This window comes from Aythya ferina (assembly GCF_964211825.1).
Source record: "Aythya ferina genome assembly, chromosome: 10".
In the NCBI taxonomy this organism is placed as follows: Eukaryota; Metazoa; Chordata; class Aves; order Anseriformes; family Anatidae; genus Aythya; species Aythya ferina.
The window spans coordinates 13,901,793-13,926,550 of NC_140306.1; the positions used below are offsets into that span (position 1 = coordinate 13,901,793).

Sequence of the window (24,758 nt, forward strand, 5' to 3'; positions counted from 1 at the left end):
ACCTTGAGTAAAAATTTTTTCTGAGACAGGAAAAGCTCATCGTAATGTAGGGCACTGCACTTACCTACATGCAACTTCTAAAATCTTTTGTATGGGTGTGAAGGTGTTGCATTGCAAGACCTACCCAAAACCACTACCTTCGGGGTCAGTAACTATACCGGTAAACTTCCTGTGCAAGAGGGAAAAAAATACCTTTGGTTTTGCTGATGTCCTGTTGATAAACGGTACCAGTTTGTCTGAAAATATTTCATACTGTGAAATTTCACTCTAGAAGCACTAATTTAACACAGGGGAATTTAACAGCAAGCCTAAAAATATATAGAAAAGTTGGGATGGAAAGGCTTCCTGTGGATAACAGCACGTCCTGTTTGGTCCTTTCCCATGTATAAACCTGCAGGAGGCAGTGGGAATAGAGCTGGATGCATTAAGCACCTTCCCAGGCTATGGTTGTCTTCTCTGTGAGGCAGAAAGGCTTCGAAGAATCAATCACCTTTCTTCATCAACAAGTTTTCTGGTAACATTGATCCTCCTTACAAACACTTTTTTTGGTGAAATACAAGTCTAACTTCAGAAAACTGCTTCACAGGGTGGTGCTCCACCAGACTTTCCCTGTTTCTATAAATAGAGGTGGACAATAGCGGACATCGTGGGGCACCTTTACCTAGGGCCATGCAGCATTTGCTCTCAAGCACGCACCTGTTATCCTTCATACCTGTTTGTTAGAGGTAAAAACTACCTGAGCAAGTAGTTACCAAACAGGGTTTTAGAGCTGGGGTGGGGTGAAAAGGCTGGAGAATAGAAATTAAGACGAAAAAACACATCTTAAAAACAAAACAAAAAATTCTGACCTCCTGTAATGTGGATATTTACATTAAGAAACAGTTGGTCAGGATCTGCTCCTTGCTGTTTAAGAATCTGGTGAGGCAGAAGCATCAATTCTCTGCTTTCACATGGAAAGTAAAAGCAGAAGACTTCCACCTCAGTGGTTTTCCAAGACCAGTAGGAATTGAGACCCTCAAGGACACTCACCATTGCCACCAAACTCGAAAGACTCGTGATGTGAAGGGAGTGCTTAAAAATAACAGACAAAACTGCTTTTGTGTAATGTAAATAACATTCCATCATTCTGGTTGCCAAGGAAAAGACACAAAGATACAGATTCATCTCAGGCATGTTAATGCCCTTGGAATAACATCAGAACTCTGACAGACAGCTTTTACTTGTTACATCAATCAGTAACTCAAGCATGCATGAAGTGCTAAGACAATTCATAGGTCCCACGCTGGTGCTAGCTGCTACTCACCTATAAATAATGCCTTTGCTGTGAAGAAACTGTAGCCCACACACAATTTCAGCTCCATAAAACCTGAAAAGATCAAAACATCTTTTACTGGCTTGCTCAGTTAAAACATCAGACAAAGCAGCTGGCCAAAAGAGCTGCCATAAACTTCATGCAGTGAAAATCACTGTACAGTTCTTTAAACACTAGGAAAGAGAAATCGCATATCTAATATTACACCTGTATTTATACGGATGGATGCTATAATCTGCAAGTTAATTTTCACCATGCATCTGTGGTATCTAACTCCAAACAGTAAAGGGGCCACCAGCTTGCTTTAATGCTTCATTCCCCTTCCATTGAGGAACACTGTCCCTTTTCTTCTCTTTCAGTTTTAGGAGAGAGATGTATATGCCTTTGGAAAGATAGCTGCTGGGAGGTCAGTACTCATGGGGTGGCTTTAGGAGGGATGGCACATTAGTGGCTAAATTTGAAATGGGCCTCAACTACCTACACTCATATAGCCACCCAATTGCAGAAAGAAAGCATTGCTGTTTCTCCTCAAAAAGGGGGGTGTTAATCCACAGGATGTGAGGAAAAACTCTTAAGGAATGCTTTCTCTTGCTCCTAGAATGTAAACTTTGTAATTGTTAAAAAAAAAAGTGATTTCCACTTCTGTATTGCAGAATGAATGTTGACCCAAAACTTGAGAAATATGTACAGAAAATTCCAGGAGAAGCTGCTGGAAGTTTGCTGAAACACAAGTAAGTTGGGGGACTTTGTCCAGGTTTCTGCTGGGGAGAGTCAGAACAGAGCTAACCCTGACCCACAAGGCTGGCTACTGCAGGCTGCTTTTTATGCTGGTCCTCTTGATCCGATCCAATCTGATCTGTATTTCCTAGCTAGCACAGTGATGCAAGCTGTTTTCCAGTCGGTTACACTGGTGCTTTTGGGCAGATCCATTACTCCACCCTGCGTTACATTTAAGGTCCTTCATGAACCCATTCAAATTGTTCTAAAACTAAAAGTTACAGTTAAAAGATGCAAAACCATCATATAATTCTAAGTCTTCAGCTTCAGTTACCTTCAAGCCATAGCTAACGGACAAAATGGCACTTGTTAAATGAAGTGCTTTCCCATTTTAATTAGTATCTTGTGGAAAGTGCAGCTTATCTTCCTGTACTATTATGTCAACTTATCAGTAATAGTGATATATTATTTACTAGGTTCCCCCTCCTCCCCAGTGCTGTTTTCCTAGGAAATTAATTTTTCCATGACAGTACAGCATTAGTGTGCTTTAAGACCATGTGTTTTCATTGCTGGCTCATGTTGAGGTTTACCTAGCATCTCCACATACAGGTGTATCCTTTCAAGCAAAACATCACTCTGCTATGCAAATGAAGGAAACCTAACTCAATACGTCATTAAGTGAGCTACACTGTATCAAACTAATGCCTATAAAACACATTTTTTTCAACCATCAGACACGGAAACACAAGTGAAAGACTAACAGCTAAGTGGTGCAGAACTAGAAGTAGTAATACCACAAAGATTATAACAATTCACGGGGATAGGGACTGAAGTGCTGTAGACTTACGTTGCTCTGTAGAGATCAAAACGCCCTTTGTCTTGTATGTGGAACATCAGGTCTCCCCCATTCAGGAACTCCATAACGAAGAACAGATGATCCTGTTTGCAAATAATCAGAGAATGGAAACATTATTGATGCTATCACAACCGCACCTCGAGTAGCAATCTGGCAGTGGGGACCCAGCAGCCACTTCCCTCCTGTCCTATTTCTGTTTCATGCACCCCTAAGAATGCACGAGGCATGCTGCAGTAGCATGGTCTTGCAAGGCTAAGGAGCTCACCTCGTATTCTGTGGGCTTCTAGATTTAATATAAATATACGTTCAAATATATTTCCTGACTTCTACCTGTGACAGTCACCTTTGTTCCCTTCACTGAGGATAAAGCTAGGATCAAGGTTTTAAATTAAACTGTCTCTTACTCCAGATCATGTAGACGTTACTCTGATCTCTTCAGCATATCTGGGTATCGCACTTCTATTTACTTTCCACCAGGCTTGTGAACTATTACACAGAACACAAGAAGGGGGGGATTTAACTCTTGTATCACTGAAGTTATTGTCACTTGACTGTTGGTAATAGCATCCATTAAAAGGCAACATTTGTTGTGTTGCCCTCGCCTTTTTTTTTCCCCCCTCCCCTTACCTTTGTCTGGAACGTGCAGTAAAGGTGCGTGAGAAATGGATTTTCCCATGCAAGTGCTAAAACCCGCTTTTCCACCATGGTACATTCCACATCATCATCAATTAGTACCACATCTTTTTTCAGAGCTTTGATAGCAAAGAATTCGTTCTTCCCTTTCAGCTCAGCAAGCAGAACCTACAAAAAAAAAAAAAAAAGAAAAAAAAAGAAAGATGAGATTACAGCGTGTGTAGCAAAGCCTGTTACTGATGGTATCAGTAAGGAGAAGTCAAAGGTGCTTATAGCAGTTTGTTTTTTTTAGTAATTGTGGCAGCTATGCAAATGGTGAGATTGGCAAGGTGAAGCTGCTGGGCATAGGTGTGAGGAGACGGGGTACAAGGACCTTGTAACACACGCACAGCAGCTTCCAGGGCAGTTTTTCTGTCAATGACTTGTGAGAGTATGAACAGAGGACGTGTAAAGTCTGTTCCTTCATTACAGCTGGAGTTTCACAGACAACAGAGGACAGAGTCTGTGGAGGTCACATCACCCTTGGACAAGCACAGAGTAAGCACGGAGCACAAAGAGCAGAGGCAGATGGGAATGGAAGGTCACGCTGCTGTCCCACATTTCCCCTGCCATTGCACTGGAGCATTACGAGGCTGTTTCGGTAGACAGCATGTGAACATAACTGCCCTTTTGGATAAAGGGCTATTTCTCTGACTGGGTTGTACCCCTTGTACATTATGAAACACGTCTGAGTTCAGACAAGCTGCAGGTAAAGAACTTCTAATGTCTTTGACAGAGATGGCTGTATTTTACTCTCTTAAAATATTATCTACTCAAGTGGCTGTAAGACGTTTCTGGTTAACAAAAATAGCCCATAATATTGTAGAGATCAAGCAAGGCAGTCACCTTAAGCTCTGTAAATTTGTTACATACCTTTCCAAAACTTCCTTTCCCTAATACTTTATGGAAGACAAAGCTGTCTATGTTGAATTTTCTCCTGCTTGCAATTCGTGATGCTGTCTTGGCTGTGCTTCCCTCCCAGAGTTTATCGTACTGGCTGTTATCTCCTATTGAAACAGGGAGTTTAAAGTTCAGTATATGCAGAAAAACTGCATGACTCAGATTCTCTATTAGGAATTAAGTACTGACATACTATTTCAGTTCATCTGCTGCTGGGATACTGGCAAATCTAAGCATACAGGTCAAATCATGTAGTTTACAATAAAGTTTAAGTTACTGAAGCATATTTCTTAACGTTGCATTTGGATCTGTGATTGTTTCTGAAGCTGGCTTTAAGTAACACATAAGCAGGAATTACAAAAATAAAGGGTCCTAAATTTCCCCTATTGCTAAAATTCAGAGCATAGGTTAGAGAACAGAATACTTCACAAGGATGGCTTGTATTTTCTTCTGTTAATAGAAAAAGAGTCCCTCTAAACAGAGAGGCCATGAAAAGATCTGATTTATGCTTGATCCTGGCTAAGAAGCATGAACATACAGGTTAGGTTTGATTATATCGTAAAATTAACATTTTTTTATTTTTATTTTTTTTTCCACCCGTGCTGCCCAGATCTCCTATGCCACCAAGACACTCTGATGACAATCATGAGATGACACTGGGTCCTGCACTTTGGCCACAACAACCCACTGCAGTGCTGCAGGCTTGGGGCAGAGTGGCTGGAAAGCTGTGCAGAGGAAAAGGATCTGAGGGTGCTGGTCAATGCTTGCCTGAACACGAGCCAGCAGTGTGCCCAGGTGGCCAAGAAAGCCAACGGCATCCTGGTTGTGTCAGGAGTAGTGCAGCCAGCACACCAGGGAGGTGATCGTCCCCCTGTGCTCTGCTCTGGTGAGGATGCACCTCGAGTGCTGGGTTCAGCTTTGTGAGACTTTTACAATGCTAGAACTCTTTTAGCAATGTAAAACCAAAACCAAACCAAACAAAAACAACAACAAAAAAGTAAACCCTTATTCTGAAGCTGAAGCTTATTCTTTATTCCAGGCTCTTGAAGTACCTCAGCTGTTTAACAAACTAGTCTTTTGGCTTAAATCCTAAAACTTGTAGTATTGTACAAAGGCTTCTAACGTTCTGTGAACAAATTGAGTTAGTTAACAATATTCATGACATTTCAGTTACAGAAGGGAGAGAGGTGCATTGTAGTCTGATTAGTGAGCCATCCTCCGCTCCCACCATGGGGGGCCATGCCACGAAGAATAAAGTGAGCATTTTGCATAAAAGTGGGTATGCTCACGGACTAAAAAAAATACTGGGGTTTGTCAAAAACTATATAAGCATTTTGTGTGGCCAGGTAAAAAGAATTATGTGCATATTTTTTAAACAACGCTTGTTCAAAAAATATTATCTAACATAAGGCAAGAATGAATAAATAAATGTGACAGTTTGTACAGTCTAGTAGGCAAATGGCTAAACAAAAACGTTTTTTTCTCACCTGTTGTATCTCCTCCTTTAGGTTTCTTATCAAAATCTTGGTAAATACCAACACTTTCTACAGATCCAGAATCAGACCTTCGTGTGGATTTCTGAGGAGGAAGGGAACATTTTAAATTATATTTGCACTATTACTTTAGAAATATTTACAACAATAGCTGTTAAATGCAACATGATGGCAGATGGCAGTATGATCATTTCTTTTACATAATTAACTCCTAGTACATAATTCTTCTCAAAACGCAGTTCGGACTATTTAGCCACACTTTTTACAGCTTCAGCCAATTGCTTTACTTCCTTCACTGCAAGAAAATATTAAAATTCCTGAACAGTCTATGTAATTGTCTGTTAAAAAACTATGAAAGTTATAACAGTTTGAATCCACAGTGAGAATAATTGCTTGCTTTGAATCCACTGTGGGAAAGCATCCCCTTGGACTAGTGTTAAGGTTTTGAAACACAAGATGGGAACCACTGTCACTCTGAACATGCTGAAGGCAACACGTGACGTACTTCTTGAGCACATGCAAACAAATTTTATGTATGGAAGATCCCCAAGATCAAGTTTTACTAATGAGCAGATCGAGTTTTTTCTGTGTCGTGAAAAAGCTGGTGTAACAGCTCTCGCTGTTTTCAAAGTAAATATCCTGTGAAAGCTCAGGAATGCTCAGCTCAAAGGAAATACTGTTGGCTTTTGCGATATAGTCTCCTGTTTTAATTTCAGAGCTTGTGTCTGAATCTTTATTTACAAGTCAGAAGTTGACAGTAATCCGTACACAAGAGACGGCTATGCTGCAGCAGGAGACCAACAATGTAAACTGTGGGGCCCATGTTAATTCCAGAGGATTCTTCTGTGTGTATATATATTGGATTAATAAAAATTGAAGCTCTCTGCTCTATTTCTCTTTACTTATTTAATTTAGCATTCAAAGGGAATTCTAAAGTTGAAGCATGGGTAAACACGCTTCATGGGCAAACAGACTTCAGCTTTATGCTACTGCTGTTTGAATGCAATCAAACACAAGGGGAGAAAATAACCTTGGCACTGTCAAAGAACCAAGCTGTATTTCAGGAAAACACAAACCTTCTGTTTAAAAATTCTTTGTCAGGTGGGATGTTCTTCCCTCAGCTTCTCCTCTAGGCTATTGCCATCTTTGTTAGTCTCTTTATAGGTCAAATTAAGAAGAGAAAGCTGTTTCCATTGCCTCAGGCCCAAATTTCCATTCCTCATAAAAGTGACATGGGAAAGTGAAGTAAAAATAAAAAGCTCTGGAACCAAATTGCATGACAAACAGCAATAAAGCATACCTGGCTAACTTGATTTAAAGCTTCAGCTAGCAACTTCTGGTTTATTCCACACAAATTTGCCACCTTCTTTTGACATTTATGATGCACATTCATCCCACATTCTAAAAGAAATGTACAGTTACACAAGCATCAGGAAAATACCGGCCAACATTACAACAAAATGGCTGTTTTGCTGTGCAGTTCATAAACATTATAGCAAGCCCAGATTAGACACTGATTTATGGTTCTTAATGAAGCTGTAATTTTAGTCTTTAAGCCAATGAAGGCTACAAAAATCTGTTCAAAAGGAAGAAGTTGCAATTGTTTTTTTTTTCTTCTCAAAATCTTTTCAAAAGATCATCTTAACCAAAACCTTAAGAAAAGATCATCTTGCATTTTTGTGGTAGAATTATAAGAATGGTATTTACAGTGAACACTTTAAAGACACTTCTAGGTGCTACTTTGAGTTAGACTCACCAAATTTCAGTTATTCCCAGAAGTAATTTCAATTATATGCAAGATGATACTTTTACCAGGTTTTCTGACTGCATGAGAAGCTCAACTTGGCTGGGTTGTTACACAAGCCAAGTACCTAGCTTTCTCTTTACTAAAAGAGTGTTTAAATAACTCATGCATGAGATAAATCTCACTCTGTCTAACACACATACAAATGCACCGTGTGCAGCAATAGCTAATCTCTAGTGGGGGTCAGAAAGAGACCACACTGGAAAAGCAGGAAGATGTCCCAGCTGCCTTCCCTCTGCCTCCATACCTTCACATTTGAGTCCTTGTTTGACCAGTCCCCACAGCAGGCTGCCACAGTGGTCGCAGAAAGTTGGGCTCATGTAGTTGTAAACTTTGAAGCGGTGAGGCATGTCGATGTTGAAACGTTCCTTCTGAAACTGTGGGCAGGGAGAGGGGTGAGCCACTTCACCCAAAACAGGACCAGTTTCTTACAGAAAATAGCTTGGATCAAAGCTACAACAATTTAATCCTCCATACCCCAACCTTAACATACTGCATGTAAGAAGGTGGGTCCACATCCCACCCTAACTGGACAGTAATTGAACAAAACCATGCTTTTAGCAGTATCTCTTTACATCTCACCACATTAGCAGTGAACATGAAGCTACATGCATGAACTGCTTGGAGTTTAAAAATATTTGAAACAACTGCATGAGATTTTAGGGTCCTGACAAGAGTGAAACCGATGTTGTACACTGATGAAGGCTGCAAAATGCACACAGAACATCAGGAAAAGACGTCATTTCACCCTCACGATGTGCCTCTAGGTGTAGCAACACACCACACACAAAACATATCCAAGAGAAAACTTCATCATTCTGGGATTTTGCAGCCTGCCACAATCCTTTTTGCTCTATAAATAAATCCTTCACCTAGCAGGGAAAGAGACAATCAAGCAATACTACCCTTCTTCTTGCAGGGCTTTTAAGTACTTTTTTTGCTTAAAAGTTTCCTCCACTACACATTTGATATAATCATATAGAGAAGACAGTAGCTTAGTTGTACAGCCAAGTAGCTCCCAAAATGGACTTGGCTGTTTCTACAGGTTTTGATAGTTCAAGAGTATTTAGTTTCACTCTAAATATACTGTTCCAGCTCTTACCATTGTGTCCCTGCTGTTGGCTGCAGTACCAGTACACCTCCCGATGATTTTATCAATACATTTCTTATGAATAGCAGCATTGCATTCTTCAAGACATGCATAAGAAAAAAAAAAAAAAAAAAAAGGATTTTTTCAGATAAGTACATAGGATGAAGTGTTTGCATTTCTTAGCACAACGTGAGACACACACTCCTTTCCACCATACCATACACATAAGAAGAGATTGGACTGTGCACTTAGGCACATGGTCTGAACTTTTGGGTAGACCTGTGCGGTGTCAAGAGTTGGACTTGATGATCCTTAAGGGTCCCTTCCATCTCAGGATATTCTATGATTCTATGATACACATCAAAATAATTTCTATCAAGACGATGATTTTTTAAAGCTGTTTCTCCCCCCGTTCTCTTTTATCATAACCTCTATTTCTACATTAAATCTGCTTCCACTTGACAATGCTGTCAGCATTTGATAATAAGAGGACAATATTATGCTTTTGATCCTCTTTGATACCTCCCCTGCTGTTTGGAGTACTGCACAGAGATATATGCTAAGTTAAAAAGTGCTTTTGAATTTTACTGTAAAACCCATCAATAATTGTAATTCATTTTAGAAAAGGTTTCACAAAAGCTGCTGTCATATATGACTGCAACTTTTCAAACGCATCACACACATGAGAAGAATAGCTGAGTCTAAATCTTGACACTAAAATTTCAGGTAGGAATCACAACTTACAGCCTTATGTTACCATGCAAAATTTGTTTCACATCTACTAACAGACATGGTGATCATGCACTGTGCCACGCACATTAACAGATTTTTCAATAGTGAATACTAGATCTATAAAATAATGTAGAAGGTCATACAAGAAAAAGGCAAAAATCAACTTACGTCTACATTTGTATCCCTGCTTGTTGAGCCCCCTGAAAAACAAATGATATAGGAAGTCACATCAGCTTGCTAGAATTAAAGTTTTTATTTTATTTTACCATGTCAACAAATATATTCTTTGCCTACGAATATTTGTTCCAGTTAAGAAACTGATCTAATTTCTGGTATTCAGAATCCTCTGTCTTAGGAAGGCAAGGCTTATAAGAAAAGGTAGAGTGTTTTGAAAGACCCTCACATTAGGAGGAAAACCCCAAAAAGACAAAGTTTCAATTACATGGGAAGTCCTGATCTGACTTACTATAAAAACAGCCTTCCTATGAAAGGGACCCAGCTTCTTGCTCTTGATGGGCCTCTTCTCTGCTGTCAGCCACCTCATATCTCAAAGTCAGCATTATTTTGTCAGTTCCACCCATCTCACTCTTTTGTGAAAGAGCTGCTGTTGGTTACAGGCCAAATTTCACTTGTGATGCTGATGGAATTTTTGCCAGTTTTTTCAGATCTATTTTTTAATGTGAAAGAGATGACTATAGCTCTGAAGCATAACAATACTCATAGTAAATAAATTATTTCCATCTCTTTCATACCACAGATGAATTTATACGTCATGTTTTGTTTCAATACACCTGAAGCGAATTTTACAATTACTAATCCTTTGAGGGTGGGGGAAGCTTAACACTTCCTTCTTACCATACAAAGTCTTTGCAGACAGAGCAAAATGTGGGTTGTCCAAAGAAGGTAGCAATAAATTCATGATTTTTGATGTAGTGGATTTTCGCTTGCTTGATAGCTCCTCTCCTGTTCATAGTTACTGTTCCTTCTTCTTCCCTCATCGACTGTTTGCAATCTAAGGGGGAGGAACGAAGACAAGGCATACTTTTAACTCTTGAACTTATGACAAAGACTAACACGTGCTTCCCCAAAACCTTCAGTTTGTTTTTCTGTTTTCAGCTCATGTCTCTATTCCATGCATCCTTGCACTGTCAGTCTCCTGCTCGTTCAGAGGAAGCCTTCAGACAACAAGTTGAGAGGAGGAATCAGGAAAAGTTGTACAGCCTTGCTAGAGAAATGACAACTACAGATGTTTCTTGAAAATTTATAAGCTTTGCTACTTTATTTATCTTGTGCATAAATCATAATGTTTTATTGGAAGCAGGAGGTCTTCTCCATCAGTAAAAATCTCTTCATGCTCTGCATGCCCTCCTGAACCTGACCTTAAGTCATCACTGGGCCACATGACTTCCATTTTGACAGAATGATGAGTTTCTTCTGGCTTCCAAGATCATTACACAGTGAGGATAAGTGAAATTTTCAATTAGATATTCCCATTATGCTAACTCATGACAAGTCTTGATGTTGTTTGTCAACACATCCCAGTCTCATTCCTCTCTCTGCCAGCCACCATAGGATTATAAATATATAGTCCTATAAATACTCCAGTAGCAGCAGTATATGCTAGAGATATACAGTAGCATATAGTGCTATACTACATGCAGTGTAATATTACCCAAGGGAAAAAAATACAACAACACATGAACTTTTAAGGATCTGCGTCCAACTGGCTCATACAGGCCCTTCACTATGGGTTCTAGTTATTTCCACTGATTTCCAAGGAAGCTTCTGAGTTTATCTTCCAAAAATGAGTCTCTCATCACAATCTTTCAGCTGCAACTCAAGACTCTGTAGTTTTACTTACACATTTTGAAAACAACAGGAGGAGTTTGTAATGGAAATAATCACTTAAAGGTGCATCAAACAAGACTGGGATTACTGGTAATTTAACTGTAGGGCACGTTTCTTTCAGATAGAGAAGAGCTGATGAGGGTTAATCCCCATCTGGCGGGGGGAAAAAAAAAGTAAAAGCTTGAGTCTACAATGGGAGCAAACAGACTGGTAACCACATCAGCTCTGGTCAGCAGCTTCAGGTCATAACCTGGAACAACATGGACATGGTTCCAGGCTGGAGGTGCTGCAGAGCTTGCAAGGTGAAAGCTTCCACGGCAATGGAGTAAGAAGAGTGCCTTAGAAGTATTTTTCCCACTGCCAACACAATTGGTTTAGATTTGCTCCATGGCATTGCTGCCTGGCATCAATATCAGTCAGCACGTTGCTTTCTATATTCATAGAAAGAGATTCCTTTGCCAAGTCACATTAGCCACAATGCCTGCATTTACTGCAAAGTTACCCAGGAGCCCTGTTTTTCTTGTTGCTAGCTGAGCTTGTTCTTCATCATTTTATCAGCTGGCTGCCACTGTTGCTATTCCAACAGACCACCGAACCTGGAGCACAATCTATCATTCGATACCATTTTGAGTCTCCTGAGCTAATTCATCAGCCTGCAGCAGCATTTGACATCTTAGAAAAGAGAGGGCAAAGTCAGTTCAGGGATTAAGGAAAGACCGAGCATTTTACTGCAAAGGAAGATCAATAGAGGTTTTTACCACCAGGTATTAATGTTCTTTTCTGAGAAACTGACCATCTGGTTCAAAGAAAACTCCGCCCTGTCTTTCCCTGAAAAGTTCACAAGGTGCATGATGACACCCTGACACTACGTACACCACTTCCCCTCCAGGAACAGGATTCATTTCTGCTGTTCAAACAGGCTACTGAGTTCACCCAGCAAAAACTCCCATCAACTGCTGCACTTCAGTTTGTCGATGTCTGCCAACAGCACTATCTTTTTGTTAAACCCTGCTGAGCAAATACACAGGCCTCACCCAGTCTCCCTCAAATGCTTCAGGAAAACCACACACTGAAATGGGTGCACAAGGAAAATGATGTCGAGAGCTGGCAAAACTTCATATTGTCTACTCCATGGAAAGGATGTCTTCAGAAGGGGGATTCCATCAGCAACAGCAACAAACCAGAGGAAGGTGTGTTGCTTTTTCACGTGTATTCTAAGATAACCCTGTGATGGAGCAGATTAGGGACAAAAATCTTCCCAATGCCTGAAATCAAAGTGTTAAATGAGAAACAAACAGGATTCACCAGGTCAACAGGATAAAGCTTCACCTCACGTTGATAATACAGCAATTTGGCATTGCTGATATTGCGTGCAAAGTTCCTAGACAACACTTTCGATCAGGGTATGAGAAACCATATGGGAAACATGGTGTTTCTATCCCATCTTGAAAACTGATATTGAACTTAGTAGAAATCTATTAGACTGACATCCATTTCTAAAGGATAATTATTAAACTGGGCTGCATCACTTACTTTCTTTGTACAAAGAAAAAAATCAGGGAAAATAAATGTTTTCCTTAAGCATAACTTTGTGAAAAATCCTTGAGCACAGCAAAACTTCAAAATCTGCATGTGAGAACACACAGTCTTCACAAGCAGCTGCGTTAGTAAATACCTTTGCCAAAACCAACCAATATATCAAAGCATAGCTGAAAACATTTTTGTATGCTTCTGAAGAAACTGAGAGGTTTGGACAGCAGCTGCAGGTCATGTGCATCTGAACCCAAGATGGCTCTGAAACGATAGCATAGTTCATTTCTATCTGCTATGAGTATGTTTAGCAAGTTGCCATTTAATGTGCATTGCTCCAGAAATTTTTCAGAAGTTCAGCCAAGAACAGACTCAGCTAGGGAACAGAGGCTTTATTTTAGAGATACAGAGAGAATTGACAATTGCAAGGAAGTGAATTTTCCAGCAGCAGGGTGTAGATGGTGAGAGAGAGGAAGAAACGCAGAGGCACAGCCTTTGCTCCTCTCCAACCAGGACTCACACGGACGAAACGCTTGTGCTGGGCCGGCACACAGTCAGAAACCGTCTCAGACAGAACAGCTGAATCAGCAACTAAAATCCTGGTGACCTCTGCAGAAGCTGCAGCCTGGACCCAAAATTAATCATTTTGAACCCAGCACACACCATTAAACATCATCTATTTCCTCTGTTGAGAGCTATGGTTAATATTTATCACCGACACGCTGTTCACATATTTCAAGGATCCTCCTCAAAACTTGCAGCTGATCTGACAAAACGACCCGACACTCCTTTGGGCCGCATATTCATTAAGAAACCATTAAGCACGCCTGTGAACTAATGCTGCAGTTCTCCAGAAGTGCTGTAACCATAGCCCTGTACACACAACTTCACTGCAGCGCCAGCCCTTCAGGCTATTTTGCGGTCCTTTCAGCCAGTAACATAACATGCGAAGCGTCGTCTGGGAAGCATTTACTGAGCTACCTAAAACAACAGCGCTAGGACTCAGCCGAACTGTAATAAACCTCGAGGCGAGATGTCAAGTCGTCTCAGTTCAACCTCTGAAGTTCAAGGACAAAAGAAAACAACCTCCAGAATAAGCCTACTAGAGCTTTAAAAAGAAGGAATAGAAAAATATTTACCATCTTCAGAGTTCATTTTTCATTTTAACTTGCTCGTTTCGTGGTTTTGTTTATAAGTTGAACAGAGAAAAGATAACAGTGCTACTGTCAGAAACTGAGAACTGGGACTTTGCTTCAAACAGGGCCGGGCAAAACATTTCCTGAGCTAAATGGCTGATCGAGTTGAAAGAGATTTGCCTGAAACTTTACCATAAACTATAAACCGTTCCGACATTTCTGTTCAATGTCTTTTTCTGCAGGTCTACCGCCTTGCACTTGGCTTAGTTTGAAAGTTAAGCGTGCCCTTCAGGTCAAGAAAAATATTAATCTCACAGAGCAATCATTAAAAAGAAAAGCTTATTTCTCACAAGGGAAACCTTCCTGGTACAAACTACCTCAGAAGAGAACTGCTCTTTAACCTGCTCCAGGAAAGGACTGCTTTCTAGATCTGTACAGAAAAACATTTACAGAAGTACAAGTTTCCCAAAAGTCTACGTTTCTGTGACACGAATTTGCTTCACTAAATCATTTTGGGTTGTGCAATATTCACAACCCAACCTTATACACAAGGCATTAGTATTGCTGTGTATTTCTCTCTTTTTAAGCCATCTCCTCCATTCTCAATACCTGGGGATTTTATGCTGCTGACATGAAGCAGCAACACCAACAGTCTGATGCTGCACAAGCCATTGCTCTCAAAGCTGGCACAAAACTTCACGTTACCTCTCCCAGCCCAGGAACTAACACTCTAAGTTTTCACATGGTCTCAAAACCACTGCTACGAGTCCTTTGTTGCCCTCGTTACAAAGGCACATACAAAACAAGTAAGAGTTGGGGCATTTCTGCTGTGCTAAGAAGTGTGCTGGGCTCTCCTTGGCATGCAGACCAGGACACCCACGGACACGCGCCGGGCCTGCACCGCTTTGACCGGCACTTAGCAAAGCGCTGAGGTGCACATCACCACACCGAACTACTGTGTCGTGGGCATGAATGAAGCCAGCGGTCTTTCAGAAAAGAGCTAAAATAAAACAGCATTTGAATAAGGTTCGCCTTTCAATCCAGGAGAAGAAAATCCTGGGTCCAGGGTGCACTCTGTAGTGCTCACACCATCTGCAGAGTTGCTGCACTAGTGCAGTTTGAGCACAGTCTGTGCCCAGCTGTACAGTTTTTTGTTTTGTTTTGTTTATTTTTTGCTTTAAATTGAAGTGTTTTAGTTAACAGTTCTGATACCTGACAATATGTCTGTGATATATATACACAGATACCTGAGACATATCTAATTTCTTGTGGTAAAACAGCGAATAAACTGGAAAACACCTCTTTTCTTTTTTTTCCACTTTTTAAATTGCAAAGTTACAGAAAAAACATCCTTAAAAAAAACACACAAACAAACTGCATCTAAGTCAAATTTCTTATAAACACAGATACTATATTGTTTCCTCAGCTCTACACAACACATCAGCTACCTTCCCAACCAAATACACACCAACTTTGCGTTTATCAAATTACTTTATCTTTGAATGTTTGATTTCCTTGAAAAGAAAAAAATAAGCCAGAAGATGTTTTTATTACATTTGTGCAATCACACTTCTGGATGCAGATTAAGCAGATGCAAGGTGCCACTGAATAACCATCACATCTACCACGTTTTAGAAATAGTGTTTTCTCAGTTAAATGATCAAATCATACCAACTTCTCCACTTCTATCTATGAGAGATCACTTCTGGCTTTTTAGCCCTCATGATGTCTTATTGATAACGTGACAACTCTTCCCTAACATGCCTCACCCACACAGAAACCTGCTTTATATCTGAATCTAGACCCATGCGGTATGCAGACCGTGCTCTCAGAGAATCTGTGCATCCGTTACTTACACCATTATTTTTCAGATATCTCAGAAAAATTCTCAGATCTCACACTTGCCCATCACTCATCACAACAGACACAAAGAAAAACACATTCAAAATATTTGCAGCTCTCCAGTTCATATTCCTCTCCCAGAAGTTGGATCCTTCAGGTATACAATGTTCCCATGCAAATCTGATCCACCTGATAGCATTTGAAGGAAAGAATTCACTAACCCTTTCTCCAGGAAGCTGAAGCCAGGAAAACAGTAATTCTGAATTCAAAAGCAAGACAAAAAAAAACGTATTTCCAAAACCTCTGAGGCTGCTAACACAGAGAGAGACAGTCGGTAGTACAGTAAGCCACCTCGGTGATCCTGGGTTTTCTTACTCGGTAAGGTCATTAACTACATTTAAATAAACAATGATCAAGCAAAGCATTAAACGCACTGCGACTTCCACCTATTAAAGCTAAAGCTGCCTTACAGAATTAGAAGCTATTTTCAATGCTACAGCAAGAGAACGAGGGGCAAAAAGAAAACAGTATTCTGAAATGAAAGTGGGGGGTCAACATCCTGTTCTCATATTTCACACATCAGAAGACAAGCTTTGATTTCCAGCACTTATTTTCAGACCACAGGACAGGAGACAAAATAAATTCTTCAACAGCTCTAAGTCAGGGAGCTCAGCAGTCCCTGTTTTACAGAGTCTAGAAAGAAAAATGCATCAAAAACTGGGAAAACTTTTCATATGTGCCTCTAATGTAGCCGACCAGGCTCCAGTAGGCAAGGGGAACATACAAATGAAATGGCTCAGTGTAGCCCACCATGGAGCAGACCTCAGCAGCAGCTAATTCCAAGAAAATTATTCTCTAACATTAAATCTGGTAATGGAGCAGTAACATGCTTACTTCTCAACACTGCTGCCTACTATCGAAGCAAAGAAAAGCAGTTTTCTCTAAAGGTGGCAGAATGTGTTCTGCTTAGAAGGAAGGGTTGGAAATCAAAAGCTTTCATCTGCAAAGCAAGCCAAAGAAAGAGTTAGTAACTTCTGTGAAGTGCTTGGAGTTTTTCAAACGAAAGCTACCACCTGTAACTCAAAGGCTCTGCTGGTAGCAATACCTTCACCAGGGAACGACTGAAATACCACTTTCAGAACAAGCCTTTTTTAGCATTTTAGACACTCTACCATCCAGTTCTGCATGGAAAGGCATGTCAGAGAGAAAACCAAATGGTATGTACATAGGAAGGAATGTGAACAATCTCTGAGCTTTCAACTATTAACTAAGGGTTTTAGCAATGTGAAGAATGGAAGTTAACACAAACATCCTTGCAATGCACTAACAAACTTCTCCGCTCTAGTACTGGTAACAGCTACTCTAACTACAGAAAACATTTAAAGCAGTGCAAGGATGAACCAAAATCACTGCAATGTTTTCCAATTTAGCAAGGATATAGTGACACAAGGGAAGTCTGTGATTTTGAGGATTGTTAGTGTGTTACAGTGTACTGATGTTTGATGTGAGCATTCCAAGTGTCAGACTGAGTGACTTTCCTTCACAAAATGTAGTTGTATAGCTGTATCTTGACAAGCAGTCTCCACTGCCTCAGTGGTTGGGTTATGAAAAAGTTAGTGGTCAGTAACTGCCTGTAAAATGGAAGGTAAATAGGAAGTTCTTGCAAAGTAGAAGATCGAACAGGAACATTAGCACATGAATTTCAACTTGCCAATTAAAGTATGATTGGATGATTTAAAGATCTGTTCAGTATTTACACTTCATCCACTGCCATCTGCGATCCCTAATAATAAAGGCAATGACAAGCATTTTAAAGAGCATTGTATCTATTTTAAATTTATTCTGACAAATAACTAAGTACAATTATTTTAGTACTTATAGCACAAATTAGCTGTTCTTCCTAGCATCTGATGGCAAATTACAGAAGGTTTTCACTTATTCTGCCTCTACTGTTTTTTATATCTGTATGGAGAAAAAGGAAATAAGCTTCAGACTTATTAAATGAGCAACTGAAAAAAAGAATGAAGTTGTTTTTGTGCACTTTCGGTTGAGAAACATTTTGAGCTTCCTGGACAAGTCGATTTCTGTATGTCTTACTAAACTGAGAAATCCTCATAGTATCAGTGCACGCATAATGCCGTGCATGGGAAATCCATGATGAAGTCCAAGATGAAAGTTTTCTAACATCATGGTTCATAACAGCTTGAATACAAGCCAGAATACTACTGGTGCATACATAAACAGAGAGCTTCTAAGCTTTAGGAGACTTACTTTTACTTATGGGCTCTTCAGATTCACTACACTTAGCTTTAAAGAGTTAGCTTTTCATAAAGGAGACCAAAGTAATGAGAATATAGATAGGCTTTTTTTTTTTTTTTTTTTTTTGCCATTGCAAAGCTAAAATGTCAGCTCTGAAATGTCACTTACTGCATATCACATTCTTTCTTTAGCAGCTTTTCCAGCTTTGCACATATGGTACAAAAAACCTCCACGATTTGCTGTTCTGTGAGAGTAGAACTATGTTCTACTGTATAGATATGGGAAAAAAAATAAAAACAAAAAAAAACCACCACCAACAAAACCCACAAACAATGCTTTTAAACATACTGCTTACTCTTTCTACTTACGATTTACAAATACAGTATAAAACCATGTAAGACTGATCAGCTAAAACGTCAGACCAATTTAATTCCCAAGAAATAATGGTTTTGTCATTTCTAGCATAGGAAAGTTTTAACCACTGGTTAAGCAAGTTGTGAGATTTACATCATTTCCTTTAGGAAAATTACACAAATCTCTGCTAAAATATTTGTTTTTGTTAGTGTACCTAAAGCTTTCCCTCTCATAATTAACCATCTCCTCTTACCTCATAGTTTCTTTTCCAAACAGCATGTGTAACTTTCTATCACGTACAACTTGTTCGCTTTTTAAACTGATATGGCAAAACATTGACTAGCTTTGCATTTTAACATTTAACCATTCACTCATTGCTACAATTGGTTTCCACAATTAATAAATAGTACAACTGAATCTCAGACCTATTTCCCCGATCCACAAAAGTTTACCACATAAATCAGAACAAGAAAATTAACTTATTTATGCCTATTTAGGGTCTTATTATACTTATCTATTACATCAAAACATGAGGACGGACATACTAATGACCCTAAAATGTCTGAATGCAACAGGAATACAGAGTATGAAGGCATTTAGAGATTAAAAAATGCAGCCCCTGACTCCACAAAAACAAAAACACTACAAAACAAATTAACAGAATTAGAAAATTGTACCCAGCACCACAGAAGTTTTTTTTGTAAGTGACATTCCATGTTTTAGAAAAGCAACTGAAAACAAATTTGACATTACCTGCATCTTCTAAAAAATACTGCACAGCCATCAGCACCTTTCCCTGAGGTTGTAAATCAAGCTGTGGAAAGAAAGATACCAACAGTGAAGCATGTGGCTGACTGAAACTCTCAGGAATTTATACAGCTCTTTTTAGGGAATCAAAGTGTAATATTCAGTAACTATTGGATTACAGTCCTCTTCTATATCTCACTGCTGCAGCTGAACCAGGTGCTTTTATTCTATTGTTTTTGCTTGTATGCTGCATTGCTTTGATGTCTACCCAAAAGTTCATTGCAGTCCAAGTTCACATTGTTTTTGCATGTTCCTTTCCCTTTTCTGCAAATAAGTTTGTCAGCATCTATTTTTACTTTTCATAAATTCAATTTGCACAGGAACTTAGTTTTTAAAGTCTATACAATGCCGTGTATGTTTATTGACAGCACAAACCATAGAAATATCAAATACCATTGCCTATCATCAGAAAAATAATGGCAGTATCAAAATTTATTTTGTTTTCCCACCAGACTATTACACATGGTTTCTCTGGAATGTCCTACAGACCAGCATCATTACAAAGCTCCCTACAGCAAAAAGAAATGCCTTTTAAGCCAGTTCCTGGGCTCAGAGAGCAACCACTAATGCTTAACCTGCTGCCTTCCTACAATGTAGGAAGCTATTAAGCATGAAAGAGTAGTCTGATTCAGTCTTCACTTTAGCAAAGAGCAAAGTACCACTGGGTTAATAACAAATTGGTGAATGCAACTTGGAAAAAAAAAATAAAAAAATTAAAATAGATATATCTCCATAAATCTCACTGCCCTAGTGGGCAGATAAGACACAATTAAAACAGACTGGATATTAAAAAATGCCAATTGCAGCAGCATTAACCCAAGTAAAATTTTCAGTAAAAATAAATTTGTAACATAGGAATTCTAAACTGAAATGCCTTGGAAGCAGCTTCACTTTTCTTCACCTTTGGATGAATCACAATGACCAGATCCAATTTAAACATTTGCTAATTGCTGTAATGACTGTTAAGCTTTTTGAAATAGGCTCTCAGTGTGACTTACGTCAGTATTTCAAATACCAAAGCCATTGATTTTATTGTCAGTTTCTTGAACTTTGATTGTACATTGCTAAATTAATTGTCTTACAAACTCCTGCCACACATGCTAAAGAGATTGAACACTCATAGGCATAAGGTCTCTGTTCAGTTTGAAAGAAGCATAACCAGGTCAGCAGGGTTAAGAAATTAAGCTTTTCCCTTACCCAGAACTCTGCTTTGCCGTTGCCTTTCTTGCACCGCTCCGCCAGGACTGACACACCTACAGTCACTTCAGATAATGGCTCTTCTGCTGCTTTCATGAGAACAATCTGAATCACACGTCCTTCATAAATGTGGGCATCAAAAGTTGATTTCCATTCTGGATACATAGTGGGTTTCTTCTGAACCAAAGTTTTTCCTCTCTCTGAAAGCCACACACAAAATAAGAGAAAATGGTAAAAAATCAAAAGGCAAAGTTCACCCTGACAGACAGTGCGTGCAAAGGCAGTGAAGGTGTTAACGTGCAGCCCGAGAGACCAGGAGGAACAAATCCCATTATGGAATTCAGAAGCGGGTTTAGTTATTTGCATCTTGACAGGGAATATTTGCATGTCTGCTTTTTGGCATCAATCTCCATCACATGCCATCTGATCATACTGAATACCTACCACTAGAAGGTAAATTAAGACAGATCTTACGTTGACTTAAGTTTAAATTGATACCAGTGGCTGAGAGATGAAAAGCTTCACATTTCATTAATCCACATCCAAGTTATCCCAACACTTCACTTCTATTCATAAGCAAGTCACTTGATTGACGTTGTACTCTCTCTGCCACGTTTGCCACTATTTAAAAGTTAGTACAAGGCTTTATCAGTCTTCTCTAGCACATGCAGACCCTGCATACTTAAAGGATAAGACTGAAAGAACCTCAAAACAAATCTTTTTTTTCCACTTAAGCTAGTTTCCCGTACGAACATCTCTACAGACTCTTTCCTTCAAGTCTTATAATGCCACACTATTTTTATTAGATAGATTATGATTTTTCTAATATACAATTTCTATCTCTCTTACTACCAGTTAATGTAATTTCTTCCTGTCTTTACCTTAGTGTACCAATCAGCTGTTTTCTGTCCCTATCTATAACAAGCTTCAACCTATTTCTTGACCCGAGTCTCTCAGTAGTCCCATCAACACACCCAAAACGATACAGCCTCCCAAGCACACGCATCCATTTTTCACTCTGACTCTGGTACATGGTGCCACCTCCTCAATGTTGCTCTGATTTGCTCCCGAGCCTATTACTCCCCATTTGTACGCAGGTAACCGAATATCATTTTGTACATTCTGTACAATTTCTGCTGCTTATCAAGATTATTTGCTGCAATGAAAGTGCTTTCTAAATTCCTCTCCAGCTCTGAATGATCCATTTTTTTCTTGATAAGTGTGTAACCTGTTCTTATGATATCAAGGCAGTAACACAGCAGATTAAATAGTTTGACCCTTCTTCAACAAGCTGCAGTGTGATATGCCTCCTAAAATGCAATCAAATTTCCATTCACTTCAATGAGGGAAGAATTAGATGCATCTTATTAAAAAAGGAAAAAAAAAAAAAAAGAAAAAGAAAAAGAAAAAGAAAAACCACCACAACTTCCTGGAAACTCAAGGCAAAGTCTGCATTCATTCAGTAATCACTTGCTCAATACCCTTTGCTCGATTGCGCTGAGCTATCCAAATGAGAGGAACAAGTAGCACCCTTTTACTTCTTTATTAGGGAATGCCTGCCAACAACAGCATTACAAATTACAACTTTCACAAGCACACCCAACTCTGCTTGCCAAAAGGCATTCTAAAATGCTCAGAAACAGCCACCTGAGGACCTCCACCATTTCACAGAAAACTTGACCATTCCTCCTCTACTCAGTCAAAAGTTTTTATCTTGAAATTGGGGAACTTTGCAGACAGAAAAAAAAATTTCTTAGTGATCCAAGTACAAGGCTCTGGAAGTAGGTTTGGTATTCATAGCTATGGAATAATTTGTAAATATTATGGTGAAAATATATAGAGAAAATTCAAAGAGAACATCATTTAGAGATTATTAGAATAGCCAATAAAGGCAAGGAGAAATTAAGGGTGGGCTGACTGCACAACAAGGGTTTTACACGAGCCTATTTTTTGGATTGCTAAAGCTATACCCTCTCATCATAAAAGCACACTTCAGCCATCATCTTTGGGAACATGAAAAATTGCAGCTATTTGCAGAACCTTTGACAGTAATTCACAGTTTGCAGAAGCAGCAGCAGTTTACAGACATGTCACTAATACTTTTTGTTGGATTTTTAGAGGGGAGAACTATTTCAGTCCATTCACAGAAGTCTCCCTATTCTCATATCCCAATTAAGATCTGTTTTGAGCAGTTACTATCCATGTTCTTACCTCACATAGAACTAAAAGAAGTTGCCTGAATTACTGGCAACAATTTCCAGCCTGACCACGCTGCTTTTGTAATTAAAATCATACTAATCAAGACTTGTCATGAATCACAACATCTGACTGAAAATGAACACTTCAGTCTCAGAAAAGAACAGCCTTTAAAAACACTTTTCCTACCCCTCCTGAATCCAGGCATCCTTTATTTCTCTGTTAACACTAGTGGCTTCAAAATACTTTACATGTTTGCAAATTGGCTTCATGCCTAATCATTAGGCAAATTATTTTCTTCTCACACGATAAGCTTTTCCTCAATCATGCTTCAGCATGCAAATCCAACTGAAGTTATTCCAGATCTTGTCAAACTGATAATGGGTGCATCCATTTCTTCTCCTGAGTGTCTCTCTTCCCCAGTCAGTCAACACTCAGGCTCATTGCACCCTTCTCCCCCACTTTTCAGTGCTTCAATGATACACGCAAGCAGAGAAGAGAAATGGTGGGATGATTACACTTGTCAGGAGACATAAGCTGCAAAATTTTAAAGGGGATTTATTTAGACCACTTCCACCTCTCCACATATGCCAACAGGAACAACACTTTGTGCACCATTTCTTTAGAGGGTCTCTCAACACACAAAGAAACAGCTGCTTTGGAGCCCTTATCTAAACAAAAAGGAGATAGCTCAATCATGTTGTGAGGAAGACGAAAATTCACCCCTTTTGTGCATTCTTTGGCATTTTGTGAAGCCCAAAAGACATAAGGCAGGATTTAAAAGGCCCTTTCTGATTCTGTACAGCAATTCGTAGGCTTTTCTCTCATCCTGTTTGGCTACAGTGACATATTTTAGGTAAATGTCCGAAACTATTACAAAGCTTTTGACCAGATCCTGTGAAGAAGTGGTCTTTGAAAACTTAGGGCCTGATGAATACAGAGATGCTAACAAGACCTTGGGTGCAAGTCATTCCAAGCAAATAATTCTGCCAAAACACCTCAGTTACTATTGCAACAAATTATGTTTCTCATTAATAAACCCATCCTCTAATACAAACAGTGTACTGCTCTGTGCTTGAGGAGGGTATTCTTCAATCTGTTGCAGCTCAGATCCCTCTTCATGGCACTCCACTACATCACTATCTCCCTTGCAGAGCACTTGTGAGTGCAGTCTGCTTCTTGCAGAACTGGAGAGAACAACGCTCTATTTAACATTCACAAACCTACATCATACAAAACTCATGACACACCTTAACTTGTGCAAAAGTGACATTTCAACAGTTTCAGCTGCTTCACCATGTGTTTTGTGAATAGTTATGTGTTGGTGGTGAAGCGGGAGACAAGAAAGCTTGGACTTCATCCTACCAAGTGCTGAGCACTCTTGCTGCAGGACAAGAAATTTCTAATTAAGAAGCCTCGTTTTATGGTGGGGGTAGAAACAACAGTCATTGTTATTTCTTGCATTCTGAAAGAATGCCCGCGTTGAAGTGCTTAGTGTGACAGGAACAGTAGCACTTGTTACTACTCACAGCCTAAGAGGGATTGCAATATTTCTCAACAGTTTATTCATACTCAGAAAAGCATCACCGTTCGTAACCTCACCTGTAGTCAATGCCTCCTTCATCTTGATAGCACAGAAAGGCTGTAGTTCCCCTTGATTCTGCACAGGTCCCAGCTCAAATGAGTTGAAAGATATCCTTAAGAAGGGGGCCATTGTTCACAGCAATGCTGATGCACACCTGTGTAGAAAGAATAAAAGACTTGGTGTGAGACACAGGAGAAAGCAATACACAGTTCTCAGCCATCATAACCAACACAAACCATCCACTGATGTCTGCAAGTCTTAAATTTGCTTTTGAGATCATAAGCCTAAAACTGGCATGTATTGAAACAAAAAACATCACGTTTAATCAAAGACTGAACTTAAAGACCCACTTTTAACTGTATCCTGTTAAAAATAAGTAGTATTTATACCTTTGACTTAGACCTTCCTCAGTTTTTAATTGGCTGAGA

At 39.4% G+C, this 24,758-nt stretch overlaps 1 protein-coding gene across 5 annotated transcripts in view; it reads right to left on the reverse strand.

Moving 5' to 3' along the window:
* Window positions 1–24,758, reverse strand: part of PRKCD (protein kinase C delta) — a 65,540-nt gene that overhangs the window by 4,047 nt on the left and 36,735 nt on the right. For all 5 annotated transcript variants that reach the window (XM_084530919.1, XM_084530916.1, XM_084530917.1 and 2 more), the window contains exons 2-14: window positions 24,348–24,484; window positions 20,550–20,749; window positions 19,299–19,359; window positions 10,432–10,588; window positions 9,745–9,776; window positions 8,857–8,942; window positions 8,002–8,131; window positions 7,251–7,351; window positions 5,945–6,035; window positions 4,431–4,564; window positions 3,513–3,686; window positions 2,877–2,968; window positions 1,304–1,366 (exon numbers count right to left, since the gene is read on the reverse strand). In XM_084530919.1, coding sequence (XP_084387045.1) covers window positions 1,304–1,366; window positions 2,877–2,968; window positions 3,513–3,686; window positions 4,431–4,564; window positions 5,945–6,035; window positions 7,251–7,351; window positions 8,002–8,131; window positions 8,857–8,942; window positions 9,745–9,776; window positions 10,432–10,588; window positions 19,299–19,359; window positions 20,550–20,749; window positions 24,348–24,459 — 1,433 coding nt within the window. In that variant the 5' untranslated portion in view covers window positions 24,460–24,484. The remainder of the gene's footprint in view (window positions 1–1,303; window positions 1,367–2,876; window positions 2,969–3,512; window positions 3,687–4,430; window positions 4,565–5,944; window positions 6,036–7,250; window positions 7,352–8,001; window positions 8,132–8,856; window positions 8,943–9,744; window positions 9,777–10,431; window positions 10,589–19,298; window positions 19,360–20,549; window positions 20,750–24,347; window positions 24,485–24,758) is intronic.